General features: G+C 39.4%; 1 protein-coding gene across 4 annotated transcripts in view; it reads left to right on the top strand.

Moving 5' to 3' along the window:
* The window catches only part of MTMR10 (myotubularin related protein 10), a 38,310-nt gene extending 24,938 nt beyond the window's left edge, over window positions 1-13,372 (top strand). For 3 of the 4 annotated variants that reach the window (XM_082060994.1, XM_082060996.1, XM_082060997.1), the window contains 11 exons: window positions 131-221; window positions 2,620-2,794; window positions 3,216-3,303; window positions 3,466-3,554; window positions 4,530-4,660; window positions 4,786-4,855; window positions 5,022-5,092; window positions 5,963-6,132; window positions 7,467-7,637; window positions 8,495-8,677; window positions 9,199-12,981. In XM_082060994.1, the coding sequence (XP_081917120.1) occupies window positions 131-221; window positions 2,620-2,794; window positions 3,216-3,303; window positions 3,466-3,554; window positions 4,530-4,660; window positions 4,786-4,855; window positions 5,022-5,092; window positions 5,963-6,132; window positions 7,467-7,637; window positions 8,495-8,677; window positions 9,199-9,798 (1,839 nt within the window). In that variant the 3' untranslated portion in view covers window positions 9,799-12,981. Of the gene's footprint in view, window positions 1-130; window positions 222-2,619; window positions 2,795-3,215; window positions 3,304-3,465; window positions 3,555-4,529; window positions 4,661-4,785; window positions 4,856-5,021; window positions 5,093-5,962; window positions 6,133-7,466; window positions 7,638-8,494; window positions 8,678-9,198; window positions 12,982-13,139 lie in introns of those variants that run through there. The other variant, XM_082060995.1, reaches the window with a different exon arrangement.
* The last annotated feature ends 62 nt before the right edge of the window (window positions 13,373-13,434 follow it).

Here is a 13,434-nt window from a genome sequence, read left to right as displayed (position 1 = left end):
CTAATGAAATATGGAAATAAAACATGAGAAGACTGATTTTTAACTTCTGCTCTGCGTATTTCACACTGTCATTTTTAAGGGCAATACATTTTATATCTATAAATAAAAGTAATAAATGTTTCTTTCCTAGGTGTGCCTTGCAATAGCTCATTATTCTCAGCCAACAGATCTTCAGCTTCTCTTTGCATTTGAGTATGTTGGGGAAATATATCATCATCCAGGTAAGTATACGAGTATTTTGATTTTTTTTTCCTGTTCCATAATATGTAATTTTAGTAAGATTTCTGTCTAGAAACAATGGCAAAAAGCATTTGAAGCTTTCTCCAGGGGTAGTAAAATTGGCTTGCCCTGCACCCAAGCTCTTACTTTTGGTTATAAGTCATACGTTGTGAGAGACATTAACGACCAAAATCAAAAGAAATGTCTTTCCTGTCTGAAACAAAACAAAACTACTTATGTCAGCACTTATGTCAGCATGAATACCCATATTTCTCAATTCACGCTTCGATCCTCCTATTTTATGTCTATGTTGGTACTGTAGGTACCCAGCTAATCTCCCATCAGGCAGGCTTGTTCACCTGCCCTTCTTTTGGGAATAAGTTTCTCTTCTGGTGGTATTGCAGGAGGATTTGTGCAACTTGGGACTCCAAACCTTCTTTCCTAGAGGCTTACTAGGCAGTTCTTACCACTCAAAACCTCCACCACCCCTGCTGAGTTGGAGCACACCCTCTCTGCTCAAGGCCAATCTCCAACTGAACCTTGTCAGTTAGGTAAGCCTGAAAAAGATGCCTTTGGAACTTGATTTCTAGTGTAATGCTGTGCGGTCACTGCTTAGTGTTCCCCAGCCAATACACAGCTGAAAACCATCAGTTCTAGCGTAACAAGCCTCCAGATAGAGAAAGTGCCATTGATGTAGTTCTGTGGTACTGAAGTATTTACTCAGCAGCTGGCATTAGAAACCACTGATCTGCCTGTTACAAAATTTGAATGTTGTGGAATTATGAGCTCAGGCCTTCAACTTTGCACAAAAATGTGTATTTTTCGTGCAGGTGCCTACATGAATGCCCTGTGCATGCACAAGAACTAAGTGTGCACATGATTATGTTGCACACATAATTACACATGATTTCTTACCTGATAAAACTTGGGTGGTTATTAAGGTCCATGTATTTCAGCATTATAAAGTAAGAGGGAGGAAGCCAATTTGCAGATGAAATTACAATGAAAAGTTAAACTGGAGTGTGAGCAAAATGTTAGGTTGTTACAAAATTGCCTTTACTCTGTCTGTAAAATAATGTTTGCCGTATGGAAAAATACCTAGTGGAAGAATTCCGTAAGGTGGGTAAAGAATGTTCCCCTGGAGCAGCAGACCAGAATGGCAAAGGGTAGTTGTTCTGCTGTGCTGCAGATGCTGGAGAAGAGAGTTTGAAATACTTTGGTTAGAGTTGGGGTGGTGGTGGTGCTATCCCTGGTGTTTGTAGCATAGATCTCTGCCTTCGCTCTTACAGTTCCAGCACTGTGGTTTATCCCTCTGTATCCCAGCTGGTCCCAGTAAAGTAGAAGTTGAAATACTGTCTTTGTGCTTTTTGAGGAACATAAAGAGCCTGCATTTCTCTGGTATATATGTAGAGCATTTTTTTCCTAGGTTATATTTAATGCTTATATATCCTGCCATTGAACAGTAAAATTATAACCTTTATTTTTTTAAAAAAATCATATTTCTCTGTACACTGTCTTTGAACGACTACTTCATTCTGAGTTCAGTTTTCTTCGGAAGAACATAAGTAGTCTGAGTTCTAATGCAAGGGTGAAGTTGAAAGGCACAGAAAGTAGCAGGTGCCCAGTGGCTGAGGTCGCAGCAGAGGCCTGACGCTGCGCTCTGCTTTGTCTGGGCAGGCACACACACCTTACAGCCCCTTGCCAATGCTGGCAGCTTGCATGGGGGAGGTCCTAGGCCTGAGTCGCAGTTTATTTCACCGTCATCGAAAAATTTACTTCCAAGTGTCAAGAAACAAAATGTAGTCTCCTTTGACACAGCTGACTGCCTCCTTGGCTCCTAAGGAGTGCCCAGCAGAGGAGATCCTTCTGTATTAGTAACACACTATATCCATTTCTTGGTCCCTAGCCACAAAATAGTAGGCTATCTTATAGTGTGGGTGTATTAATAAATATATATATAGATATCTATTTTAATCTGGCCTTCAATTTATTTTATTTGCTGTTACTACAGCAGTAATTTTTAAGGAAAAGCTGTTTAATTGATACAAGTTTTATTTTGCTGTCTTCATAAGGTACCTCATTAAAGGGTAGCCTATGAAGGTTTCATGTTTTTAAAACATCGCCAACTTCAGCATGTTGAAGAGAGAAATCCTGTGACTGAAGATAGCATTCCTTCCCGAGTGTTCTTACGGCTTGCTTTCTGTCAAGCAGTACAACATACCAATTTTATGTAGCCCCTCTGATGAAATTGCAGGAAAAAATGTATTTACATGTTCATGTATCGCCAAGCTGTCATTAAATCACTGATCTGTTGTAATACTTGTGATTAGAAAGATGAAGAGCTTGATTGTTTTTCTCTTTTCTTTTTTAAATGTGCATTGATGAATTTTCTTTTCCTAGCAAAGAAGGTGAATGGAATAGACCCAGGAGGTGGTGGCGGCGGCGTCGGCAGTGCCAGCGGTCAGCAGACACCTTTGTTTGAAACATACTCTGATTGGGACAGAGAAATCAAAAGGACAGGTGCATCGGAGTGGAGAGTCTGTTCAGTCAATGAAGGTTATATGATATCTACTTGGTAAGTTTCTCTTACAACACAAGCAGAAGAAAACAAGATGATCACACTGTTCTTTCCTGTCTATAAAGCCTCCATGCTATCTAATGGAGCACTTCACCTCGTAAATATGCCGCTCTGTGGAGAGGCTCTCAGCTGAAAGATCCTGCAAGTGTTGGCATTAAAGGAAATGGCATCTTTTGGCATCTGTTGCTTTCACGCTTTTGTATTTCCCTCTAAAACACACACTTTTCTGAACAAATACATCTGAGCTGTATCAATGATATGTAAGATCACGAAGACAGGACAACCAGTTAGTGCTGTGGTATTATAGGCGGCTGCATTACAGTTTATCAGAGTTGGTAAGACAGCACTGCAACAAGAGAAAATCTGGTAAAATACTTATGGAAAAATAACCTTTTGTATCATATTTTTTTTCCCCAAGCCTTCCAGAATATTTTGTGGTTCCATCTTCCTTAGCAGATCAAGACCTCAAGCTGTACTCCTACTCTTTTATTGGCAGACGAATGCCAGTAAGTGTAGTCTTTATTCTGTTACTGTTATCATCATACAATATTAATCTTTAAGATACGTGTGCCAGTTAGCACAGTTTTGTGTATAGCATTAAGAAAAAAAAAGTCTGTGGAGTTACACTAACCTGCATTATTTTGTTTGTGTTTTTTTTCCCATATTAGTTATGGTCCTGGAATCACCCTAATGGGAGTGCCCTTGTAAGAATGGCCAACATTAAAGATGTGTTGCAACAAAGAAGAATTGATCAAAGGTAAATGATTAGTTATGTTATTCTGTAATCAGTTGCATAAGGCAACACAAGTGGTGACTGTGTAACACAGAGCAGCAGTTCTTGCTTCATGATGTTGTAGGGCAATAGCTTTTGAGAAACTGTTCTCTGAATCCAGTTGTGGCACAATTTCTATTCAAGGTCTGCTTCAGTTTCAAATATTGAATAATTTTTCAGATTTTAAGGGATGTTTATTTTTTAGACAGCTCATCATTCAAACGACCAAATTTATTGATAAAAGGATCAGACTTAGTATTTCCTATTGGTGTTGCTGTAATACAACTTACGTTGGTGGAGGTTTTCTTACCTGTTGCAGCAAGACAATGTAAAAATCAGACAATTTATTGGTGGCATTGGGAAGCACAGTTCTAGAGATTTAGCACTACAATGCACATGGTATTTCTGTGAAATATTGGTCGTTCACTGTCCTTGATGGAAGACAAAGGCATTTAGAGCCTTGCTTAAGTAGTTTAGTAGCTTGGTATTTTTTGTTCTTCGATTTAATGTGTAGGGTGACTTTTCGTAGTAGTACAAACACTTGCATTGTCTGTTTTAGGCTGGAAGTCTGGGTTTTATTTGAAGCCCTGTCAGATTTCTTGGCTTTATAAATGTTATATACGTTCTGTTTATTTAGCATAGATAACTCTTACTAAAAATTGTGGAAGATTAAAAAATGAATAGAGCTATTTAACTGTAAGTCAGCCTCAGATTTGCATTCCCCAGACATGTTGTTTTAATGATCCAGTGTTTCTATTTTTTTGTTTTGTAATTAGCGGATACCAAAAATATTTGAGTCAGCTTGGTGGCAGGAGCAGTATATCTCCTGAATAGGAACTAGATTCTTTTTTAAAATCAGGTGCATGTTTCAGTTGTTTGCAGTCAAAGACTGTGGCATGTTTCTTGAAAGACTTTCTCTCTTCTCCAAGTGTAAAATAGCTGACTCTTTTTCTTACTTAGGATTTGCAATGCAATAACTCGAAGTCATCCCTTGAGAAGTGACGTTTACAAATCCGATCTGGACAAGTGTCTCCCCAACATCCAGGAAATCCAGGCTGCACACATCAAGCTCAAACAGCTGTGTGTTAATGGTATGCTGGACTGTCCGCCTTTCATGGTGGTTATTTTCTTGAAATACAATAAATTCTAATACATCTGGCTAACAGGAATAGTTATTTGAAGTTGTTCTGCAATGTAATCACTTTCCTTCTTGCAGAGCCCTTTGAAGAAACTGAAGAGAAGTGGCTGTCCTCACTGGAAAATACTCACTGGTTAGAGTATATTAGGTTTGTATCATTAATAAAATGATGGTTAATGAGATGTGAAGAACTTTCCCCAGTGTAAATAAGCAGTGAATCAGTTGAAGGATTCTCTGTTTCAATATATGAGTTAGGTAATCCTAGAGCGTGAACCTGTTACATTAACTGTTGTACACTTTGTTTTCCTGTCTAGGTCATTTCTGAAGCATTCTGCTGAGCTTGTATATATGATGGAGTGTAAGCACGTCTCTGTAATTCTACAAGGTAATGCAACTGTATAGTACGCTGTAATTCTTAGCATTAGTATGATAGTGCAGATAAATACATTTAGATAAAATCAACTGTAATCTTTATACATCAGCCTCATCGCTTCTAAATATTTTAGGCATTTGAGAAACAAGAAAGGAAAATTGTTTCGTTATGTAACTGAAATGTAGTACAGTCTGTAGCATCAAAGAAATATGTCACTTGTGTCTTTGTGGGTTTTATCCTCGTAATGATATGCTAGAATCAAAGCTTCAGGATGAACTTTGGTCCTGTGTTAATTAGGCTAATGCCTAATTTTAATTAGGCTAATACCTAGTTTTATTCAGAGGTCCTAGATACAGAAGTATTTCCCTAGCAGTGGCTGGTGTTGTGTAAGAGCAAACAGATATTCCAGGAAAAAAAACCCACTGGAAAACTTGCTCATATCAGGATCAGAAATGTTGTAAATTCTATAATTTTTACAAGACCTGATCACACATGCCATATGTAATGGCCTTACGAAAACTGTTTTGGGGGGAAAATATGTAGAAAATCTCCAGCAACATGAACACCCTCCTTTTCAGCACGTCTTGGTTTAAATACCAGGTGTTTGGTGGGTATTTTGTTCTTGATGGTTGTGCTGGATACGGCAGGAACCTTTTCTATAGTATGAGTCTTAGTTTAAAAGAAAAAAGGTGGGTTTTTTTTGTTTTTTTGTTGTTGTTGTTTTTAAACTAGGAGAACAATTACAGCAGCAAAACGCATGTTTTAAAAGAAATGTGAAGAAAAACACTAGACCTAGTTGCCACTTTTTGCTCTTTGAGATCTAATTCTGTATATGTGCATATATACCTTCTGTATCTCATATATTCTGTATGTTTTTCACAGAGGAAGAGGGACGGGACCTGAGCTGTCTTACTGCTTCTCTCATTCAAATCATGCTGGATCCCTATTTCCGAACAATTGTTGGATTTCAAAGCTTAATACAGAAGGAATGGGTCATGGCAGGATATCAGTTTTTAGATAGGTGTAACCACTTAAAGAGATCTGACAAAGAGGTAAAAATGAATAGTTTTTGTTTGTGATAACACTATCTGGTTAATATGAGCCTGAACATTTATTCACATGGAAATCTTATAAGTATTTTTAATGCTTTCAAATCTCATGAAACTAATGTCAAAGAAAATGAGTCTTTGTCCAGGATAGAGTTATATGTTCTTTATCCTCTGTAGCCATCTGAGAATCAGGGAAACACCAGGTGCAATCAAGTGTTGCTGGGTTTTTATGTTTGGCGTCAGTGTTATACGTGGAAAGGTGCCACTGTTACAAATGCTAGCACAGCCCACATTTTAAATCGAAGTGAAAGGGGGCTAGGAGTGGGTTTGGACAGGGTTGGTTGTTATGTTTGTTTTACCAAGGGAATCTGTTTTCATCCTCCTTATTTTGAATGCAGTGTGTGATACTTTTCGAAGTACTGGGCTGGTAGAGAAGCACGGCAGCTTTATGAACCGGTACACAGCTGCCAAATAGATTTATGGAGGGTAACATAGTGCTTGATTTTCACTATTTCCAGCTGATCTCATTTGGCCTCCTCATTGTGAAGGAGAGACTTGTAAGTGCAGTTGCACAAACGGCAGACCCTAGGTTGGCAGCCTTTTTCGGGGACAGTGCCCAAGATTTACACACAAGCGATAGCCCCAGAGAGTGGAGCCAACACACTGAGGACACTGAGCACTAAGCAGAGAGAATGCATGAGGGGATAAAGAAACTGAAATACGAAGGGGAGAAATAATGAGAAAGCAGATGTTTTGACCCTAGGAAAGGATCTACAGAAGAGGATCTACTGGGAAAATATTTCTAAAGCTTTATATAAATGATAGTTTATACTTTTGCCATTCATGGGCCACTGTGGAAAGAGCTCGAAAGCGTAGTGAGAAGATAATCATAAGCTCTCCAGTCATTTCAAGCATGAGGGAAGCATATACATGGTGAAAATAAGGCCAGGTAGTAAGGGAGGCTCCTACAAGCACTAATTTGGAATGATGAGGGACATGCAAGATGGCAGAAAGCGTTTTTGCAGCTATGTGAGTATGAAGAGAGCCCAGGAAAGAACTGACTGGCTTCTTACACGGAAGAGAAAGCTGTGCAAAGATCATGCTGAGAAAGGCAGTTGCCATGGATGTTGGTGAAAGTGGCTGGACAGGAACAGAGGGTATTACAGTTGCATAAAATCATAAAACATAAAGTACTGCAGATTTAGTCCAAGTTTACCGTACTGGGAATGTACCAGAGGTATAGCTAAAAACTCTAATGGAGCACTAACTGCAAAGAAATTGGTATGAGCTGGGACAAGCTTATGTTAACTTCAATAATTCTCTGTTTCTTTTCCCAGTCTCCTTTGTTCTTGATGTTTCTTGACTGTGTTTGGCAGCTGCTAGAACAATACCCAGCAGCCTTTGAGTTTTCTGAAGTGTACTTGACCATACTGTACGACAGCGCACGCATCTCTTTGTTTGGCACCTTCCTTTTCAATTGTCCTCACCAGCGCGTAAAGGAAAGCACTGTGAGTCTGAAGTGTTACACCTACTTTTTTCTTCTGGAAATAACAGCATCTCAGCTCAGTGGTATTCCTTTGTGGTTTTCCAAATGTCACACTCTGTTTGGGGCAAAATATTCAGCTCCCCAGATGAATGTGATCAGGTGATGTTTCCATAGATGGTAACTAACTATACGAGAAGAAAGTCTATTGAATTTCTTTTTTATATTTTCTAGAAAAGCATTGTTATTGTAGATTATTATTTGTCCTTCTCTAGGAAACAGATTTATATCTGGAACTGATAAAGTAGAATGACAAGCAGGAAACAGAATTTCACACTTCAGGCAAACTTTGAAATCTCTTGACATAATTGTTTACATTGTTGAAAAAGTTGGAACACAAATGCCCAATGAAGACATTTAGAAAACTGAACACCTAAATTTGTTTTTGAGAACTGGAGCTTATCAGAACTGTGTGTAGAAAACATTCGATGGCTGATAAAAGTAGAACTTAGTTATTTTGTTAAATATTTTCCCTTTAAAGTGGTAGGTAGCTACCTTACAGAGAAGTAGAGCACTGAGGAACCATTAGTGTATTCTCAAAAGTAACAGCTCGCGGGGTTTAGGAGTAAACGAACAAAAAACATTTTTTAAAAGTAATTTTTGCTAAGTAAGCGTTGGTTCTGCCTGTGCATCGCACAAGTGAAACCCAGGGTCCAGCTGTTTCTCAGCAGCAGACTGTCTTGCTGCTCTGGTGCTTCGATCTGCAACCACCTCTTAATGATATCGCTGCTCGTCTTTGCCGAGCAGTTACGCACTAATTTATAATTAAGATGTGTGAATAAGCTTGTTCTGTTTGATTTTTAACATGTCTGAATGTTGCAGGAATTTGCCATAAGCAAAAATATTCAGCTGGGTGATGAGAAAGGCCTCAAATTTCCTTGTGTTTGGGACTGGTCTCTTCAGTTTACAAGCAGGGATCGCCTGCTCTTTCACAACCCTCTGTATATTGGAAAGAGCGCGCCGTGCGTACACAATGGAGCCGTGAAAAGTTTTAAACGCTCAAAGGTAACTATAGTGATGGCAATCTGTGCTTAACCATAAGGCATTGATGCATAAAAATGTACTGTTACATAGCATTTTACACCCTCAGCAACAGGAACATTAATTCTCTTAGATTCCCAGCCTAAAGAAATTATTTTCTGTAGAAGTACAGATGTAAATTGTTGAGCCTTGTGCTCCAGGAATTTCCTGATACGGTTGAGCTCACTGCTAACATTTGCATTATTGCAACCCTGGAAAAGTGATGATATGCCTCCTTTTTTCCCCAGGGTTGTCAGGTTTTTGCAGTGAATGCTGACTAATTCAATCATTCATTGTTTTAGAAAGTCTAGAAAACTTGTATTTCTTTTTAAAGGCCCCAGGTGGCCACACTTTTTGCCCTGTGAGCCCTACAGTAATGACTCAAGCTCAGAACTGTTTAAAGGTCACATCATGTTCTCTGGATGATGCATGCTAGCAGGTCAGGGAAATCTGCTATTTGAATGAGCATAAACCTTGAAAATTAACAGTATTTTTTTTTTCTGCAGAAAAACTACAGCTCCACATTGCGAGGCGTCCCCCCAGCATTAAAAAATGGAATCATCAGTGAGCAGGAGTTCCTTCCAAGAAGAAACTCTCTGATACTAAAACTGAAACCAGACTTTTTACAACAAACAGAGAGTCAGAGTAACAGTATGGAACAGTACTTCAGAGACTGGTTTGCAAAGCCTGTTGATTTGCACGGCGTAATTCTACCCCGCATCTCTGGAACACAAATAAAACTGTGGAAACTGTGCTACTTCCGCTGGGTTCCTGAGGCCCAGATTAATCATGGTGGCTTCATCACTGCTTTCCACAAAGTTTCTTTGCTGGCAGATGAAGTAGACACGTTAAACCGGAACCTTCGGCAGCATAAAAGCAACTCTTCTGTGCAAGGCAACTGCTCGGAACTGGATCAAAGCAGGATGTACTTCAGAGCATGTCATTTAAATGATACCTCTGAGGCCCCCGACTTTCTCTCCTCCTCATTCCCATTTTCTCCTGTAGGGAACCTGTGCAGACGGAGCATTCTGGGAACGCCTTTAAGCAAATTTTTAAGTGGTGCCAAAATCTGGCTATCCACTGAGACACTTGCAAATGAAGACTGAGACGATGTGACGGTTTCAAGGTTGGGGAGAATACAGCATATCGTTTTGTCTTTTCTAAGTTAACACTGCTAGCTAAATGCGGCATTGAAAGCTGTAATAATTTTTCTATACAAACATTACGTAAGTTTTGCACAAATATTTAAAAGCAGAGCGAGTCATGCTTCAAATCGCACAATTTTGTAGTTCTCATCTACTAGGCCTTCTGGTCCCTAATTCCTTCTGTATTTTTGTGGTTTGGCTCATTATATGCGATGGAGCATTACATTAGCTAATTGAAAGGCTTGGTCTGGTCATTAATGAGGGTTCTGCTTGAAATATCTTTTTCCCAGACAGTGACTGAAGTGACTCTTGTGTCAAAACCGCCTGGCAAATGACGGTAGTAGGTGCAGTGGACACAGACCAACAGCTGAATTCTCGGAACAAACTCTCTTATCAGATTGCCTCTTCAGGAAGAATACATATATGCATACATACATACTAATGATCTGTGACTTCATCACCCTGTGTGTATCTGGCGGGGGCATTCCTTTTTCTTTCTCTCCCCAAAATGTGTTTGTTAACCATTAGATTTGTGCTCTTCGACATGAGCGTGAACCGGTTTCAGGACAATGCACTGTTAACCTTAAAACGTTTACTGTCAATATTGTATCATAGTAGCTTTAGAAGTGCCTTTAATTGGGAGGAAACAGTAGCAAGGTTACTCTGATGCAGCTGACCTCTCTTCAGGTGCTGACTCAAAGTTAAGGCACCAAAGGCCTTACATGATAGACTAGAAGCTCATCTCACTTAGTGAGGGGGGGAGAAAAAGTTGTATGATGATAAAACACAGTATAATACAGTTTAAAAAAAGGCAGGGAGGGATAGGATTTGGAGCTCTTCAATTGTTTGTAAAACCAAACCGGTATTCAGCACAGCCCAACTCACAATGTGGGTTTTGGATGTTTAAGATTGCTTAAGTATTTCTTGTAGAGAATTTGCATCTGGAGTGGCCTTATAGGTGCAAGGTTGATGCTAGATGTCCAGTGCATACAGGACTCTGTTTTTCCAGAGTAAGAACCACCTGCTGGGCAGAGCTGTTGGGGGTGCTGGGTACACTGCTTTCTTCCCTGGGTTTGGTTTGGTGGGATAAGTGGGCAGTTCCATTGCAGAGGTGAGCTAATGGGGGGGTGCAGACTTCTCTGACTAACCAGACCCCTGGAAACCTATTTTTATGCAAAGAGGCCGAGTGGTGTGTGTGCGTGCATGTGCACATGTGCGTCTGCGTGGGGACACGTACATGCGTGTTGTGACATAATGCCAGATTGGTTCTGGTCAACTGTTTGTGAGGAAAAAACGTGTATTCACCTCAATTGCCTAATTATGCTGCAAGATGGTCTGAACATGTTAAATGGTCCACAAACTAGTTGTTTTTATTTACAAGCTTGCTGGAGCAGTCATCCAATTTGTTCATTATTCAAGTGTTTGTATTAGTTTGCTTTTGTGATTTTTGTTTTTCATTAGCTTACTGCTTTACTGCCTGATACTTGACTTAAAAGACCTCAACCTGTGTGCTTAGTTTCTTTTGGTACCAATTTTAAAACTATGGTGTTGTCGTCTTTGTTTTTTTTTCCCTTAAAAGTATAACTTTTTTGGTTTAAAGGTACCAAAAATGTGTAAATAAATTACTCCACACAGGCAGCTGGTGGAATTAAAAAAAAAAAAAAAAATTAGGCTAGTACCCTTTGGGGGAAAAAAAAAGGGTACTATATTTAAGCAGGATTGTCTTTATAAGGAAATTTCAGACACTTTTACATTTCACTTCTAAGATGTGTACAGATGCTGCAGATGGTCTTTGTATTTTATATGTATAGCATGGGAGGGGGTTAAAAATAATATGCCTTTATAATAAACAAAACCTGTCTAAATATCTATTTTGCCAAACAGACGTAAGAAGGAATATTAGGCAGCTGAAGCAGGGAGTCAGGCAAGCAGAGGCTGTGCCGGGGGTGAGCTGGGGCCGCTCCTGCAGGGAGGAGGGAAGAGCTGCCCCCACTGTCCCGGGCCAGGGGACCAGGTTCTGCTGCCCTGTGCTCACACGGCCTTGCCTGCTGTGGAACCTGGACAGCTGCAGTCTGTCTGTCTGTGCACGTGTGCCTGCAGATGTTGTTTCTTCCTCTTCAGTTAAACATCCTAGTTTTTTTAATTTACTTTTGAAAGACAGGTACTAAATGTTAATTTTAAAGTATTCTCCAGTCTACACAGTTGCCTTATCAATACTCAGTAGGGACTGCTCTGAACGTCTTTAGTAACTTTGAAAAGCAATTTTGGGTGTGAGTACATATCTTTAACGTCTGTGTACAGAATACTGACATACAGCTGTATATATGTGTGTGTGTGTATATATATATATATATATGTACACATTTGCAAATTTTAACTTCTGTTCACCATTTGAAACAAGATACTGTTAATGCCATTTTGGTGTTGCGAGAGTAGAAAAACTACTAAGAAGCTTCTTTTTTTTTGTCTGTTTCTAGAAAACGTGCACTATTTTGGCTGTTACTGGCTGTTATATCATGACTTTTGTACTACACTGTAAACCACACGGTGGAATAGGGAACGTTGGTTGATACGGTTAAAATGACCTGCAGTGTCATTAATTGCTGCGAGGTGGAGCTTACTGTAGACTTAGTGATCATGGTAGTACAGCTCTATTTACCATTTACTGCCATGTATCAAGGAATTTTTTTCCATTCCAGAAACGCATTGAGAAGTGTGTGCTGGTGTATGTGTATACCCAGGCCTGCACGCAAGTTTAATGTGCACCTGCCTGCAATACCACTTCGGTGTTAACTGCCTTGTGTTTCTCATGAAATTGTAGCACCTGGGGCAAAGGTTTTGGCTTACTCTTGGATGGAGAGACATTAAAACCAAAAAAAATCTAACATATATTTAAGCAAAGGACAAAATCTTAAATTTACCTCTAACATAAGTGACAGAAATCTGTACCTCAAATTGCTCTAGGCAGTAGGTTTCTAATGCTGTTGCTGTGATGGTTTAGAGTTCACTATTTTAACTGAAATGAAACCCTTTGTGCCTGATAATGATTTACTGAGTAAAGTAGCAGTGCCAGGAAGATTATAAAATCCTGATGCTGAGTTGTGAATGTGAAGTAAATTAGACTAAATAAAAGTTCATACCTTTGCACGGCGAACTTCAGGTCGTTTTCTTTGGCTTTCTCTAACAAAAAAAATAGTGCTGGGGTGTGTTTGTTTTTTCCAAGAAAAGCGGGGACACTGGGCTGTAGAAAGATAATTAATAAAAAAATGTGCAAATGATCTTATTTCAACATTCTATTACAGTGTCTTCCGTTTGTATGGCCATTGAACAAAGCAGATGGATAGCTGAACTGCTGCTCCCTGGAGAGAGGTGTAAGCCAGAAACCAAACACTTTGTACAAAAAGCTTTGCAGGTTGGTGCACAAGTGGCCTTGCAAACGTGCCTGGTCAGCACAACAGCTGTTTTATGGTTATTGCAATTAAAAGGTGCTGTTTGATTGTGTGACTCTACATTAAGTAAATTCTACTCTGAGATTTTTGGTGTGTCCAGCTCCTTGTTGTTCGAAGAAACCAGAATTTTAGAATAAATTACTTTTAA

Source organism: Streptopelia decaocto, assembly GCF_964273445.1.
Source record: "Streptopelia decaocto genome assembly, chromosome: 9".
Classification (NCBI taxonomy): domain Eukaryota; kingdom Metazoa; phylum Chordata; class Aves; order Columbiformes; family Columbidae; genus Streptopelia; species Streptopelia decaocto.
This window is presented reverse-complemented; position numbering and strand designations above follow the sequence as displayed.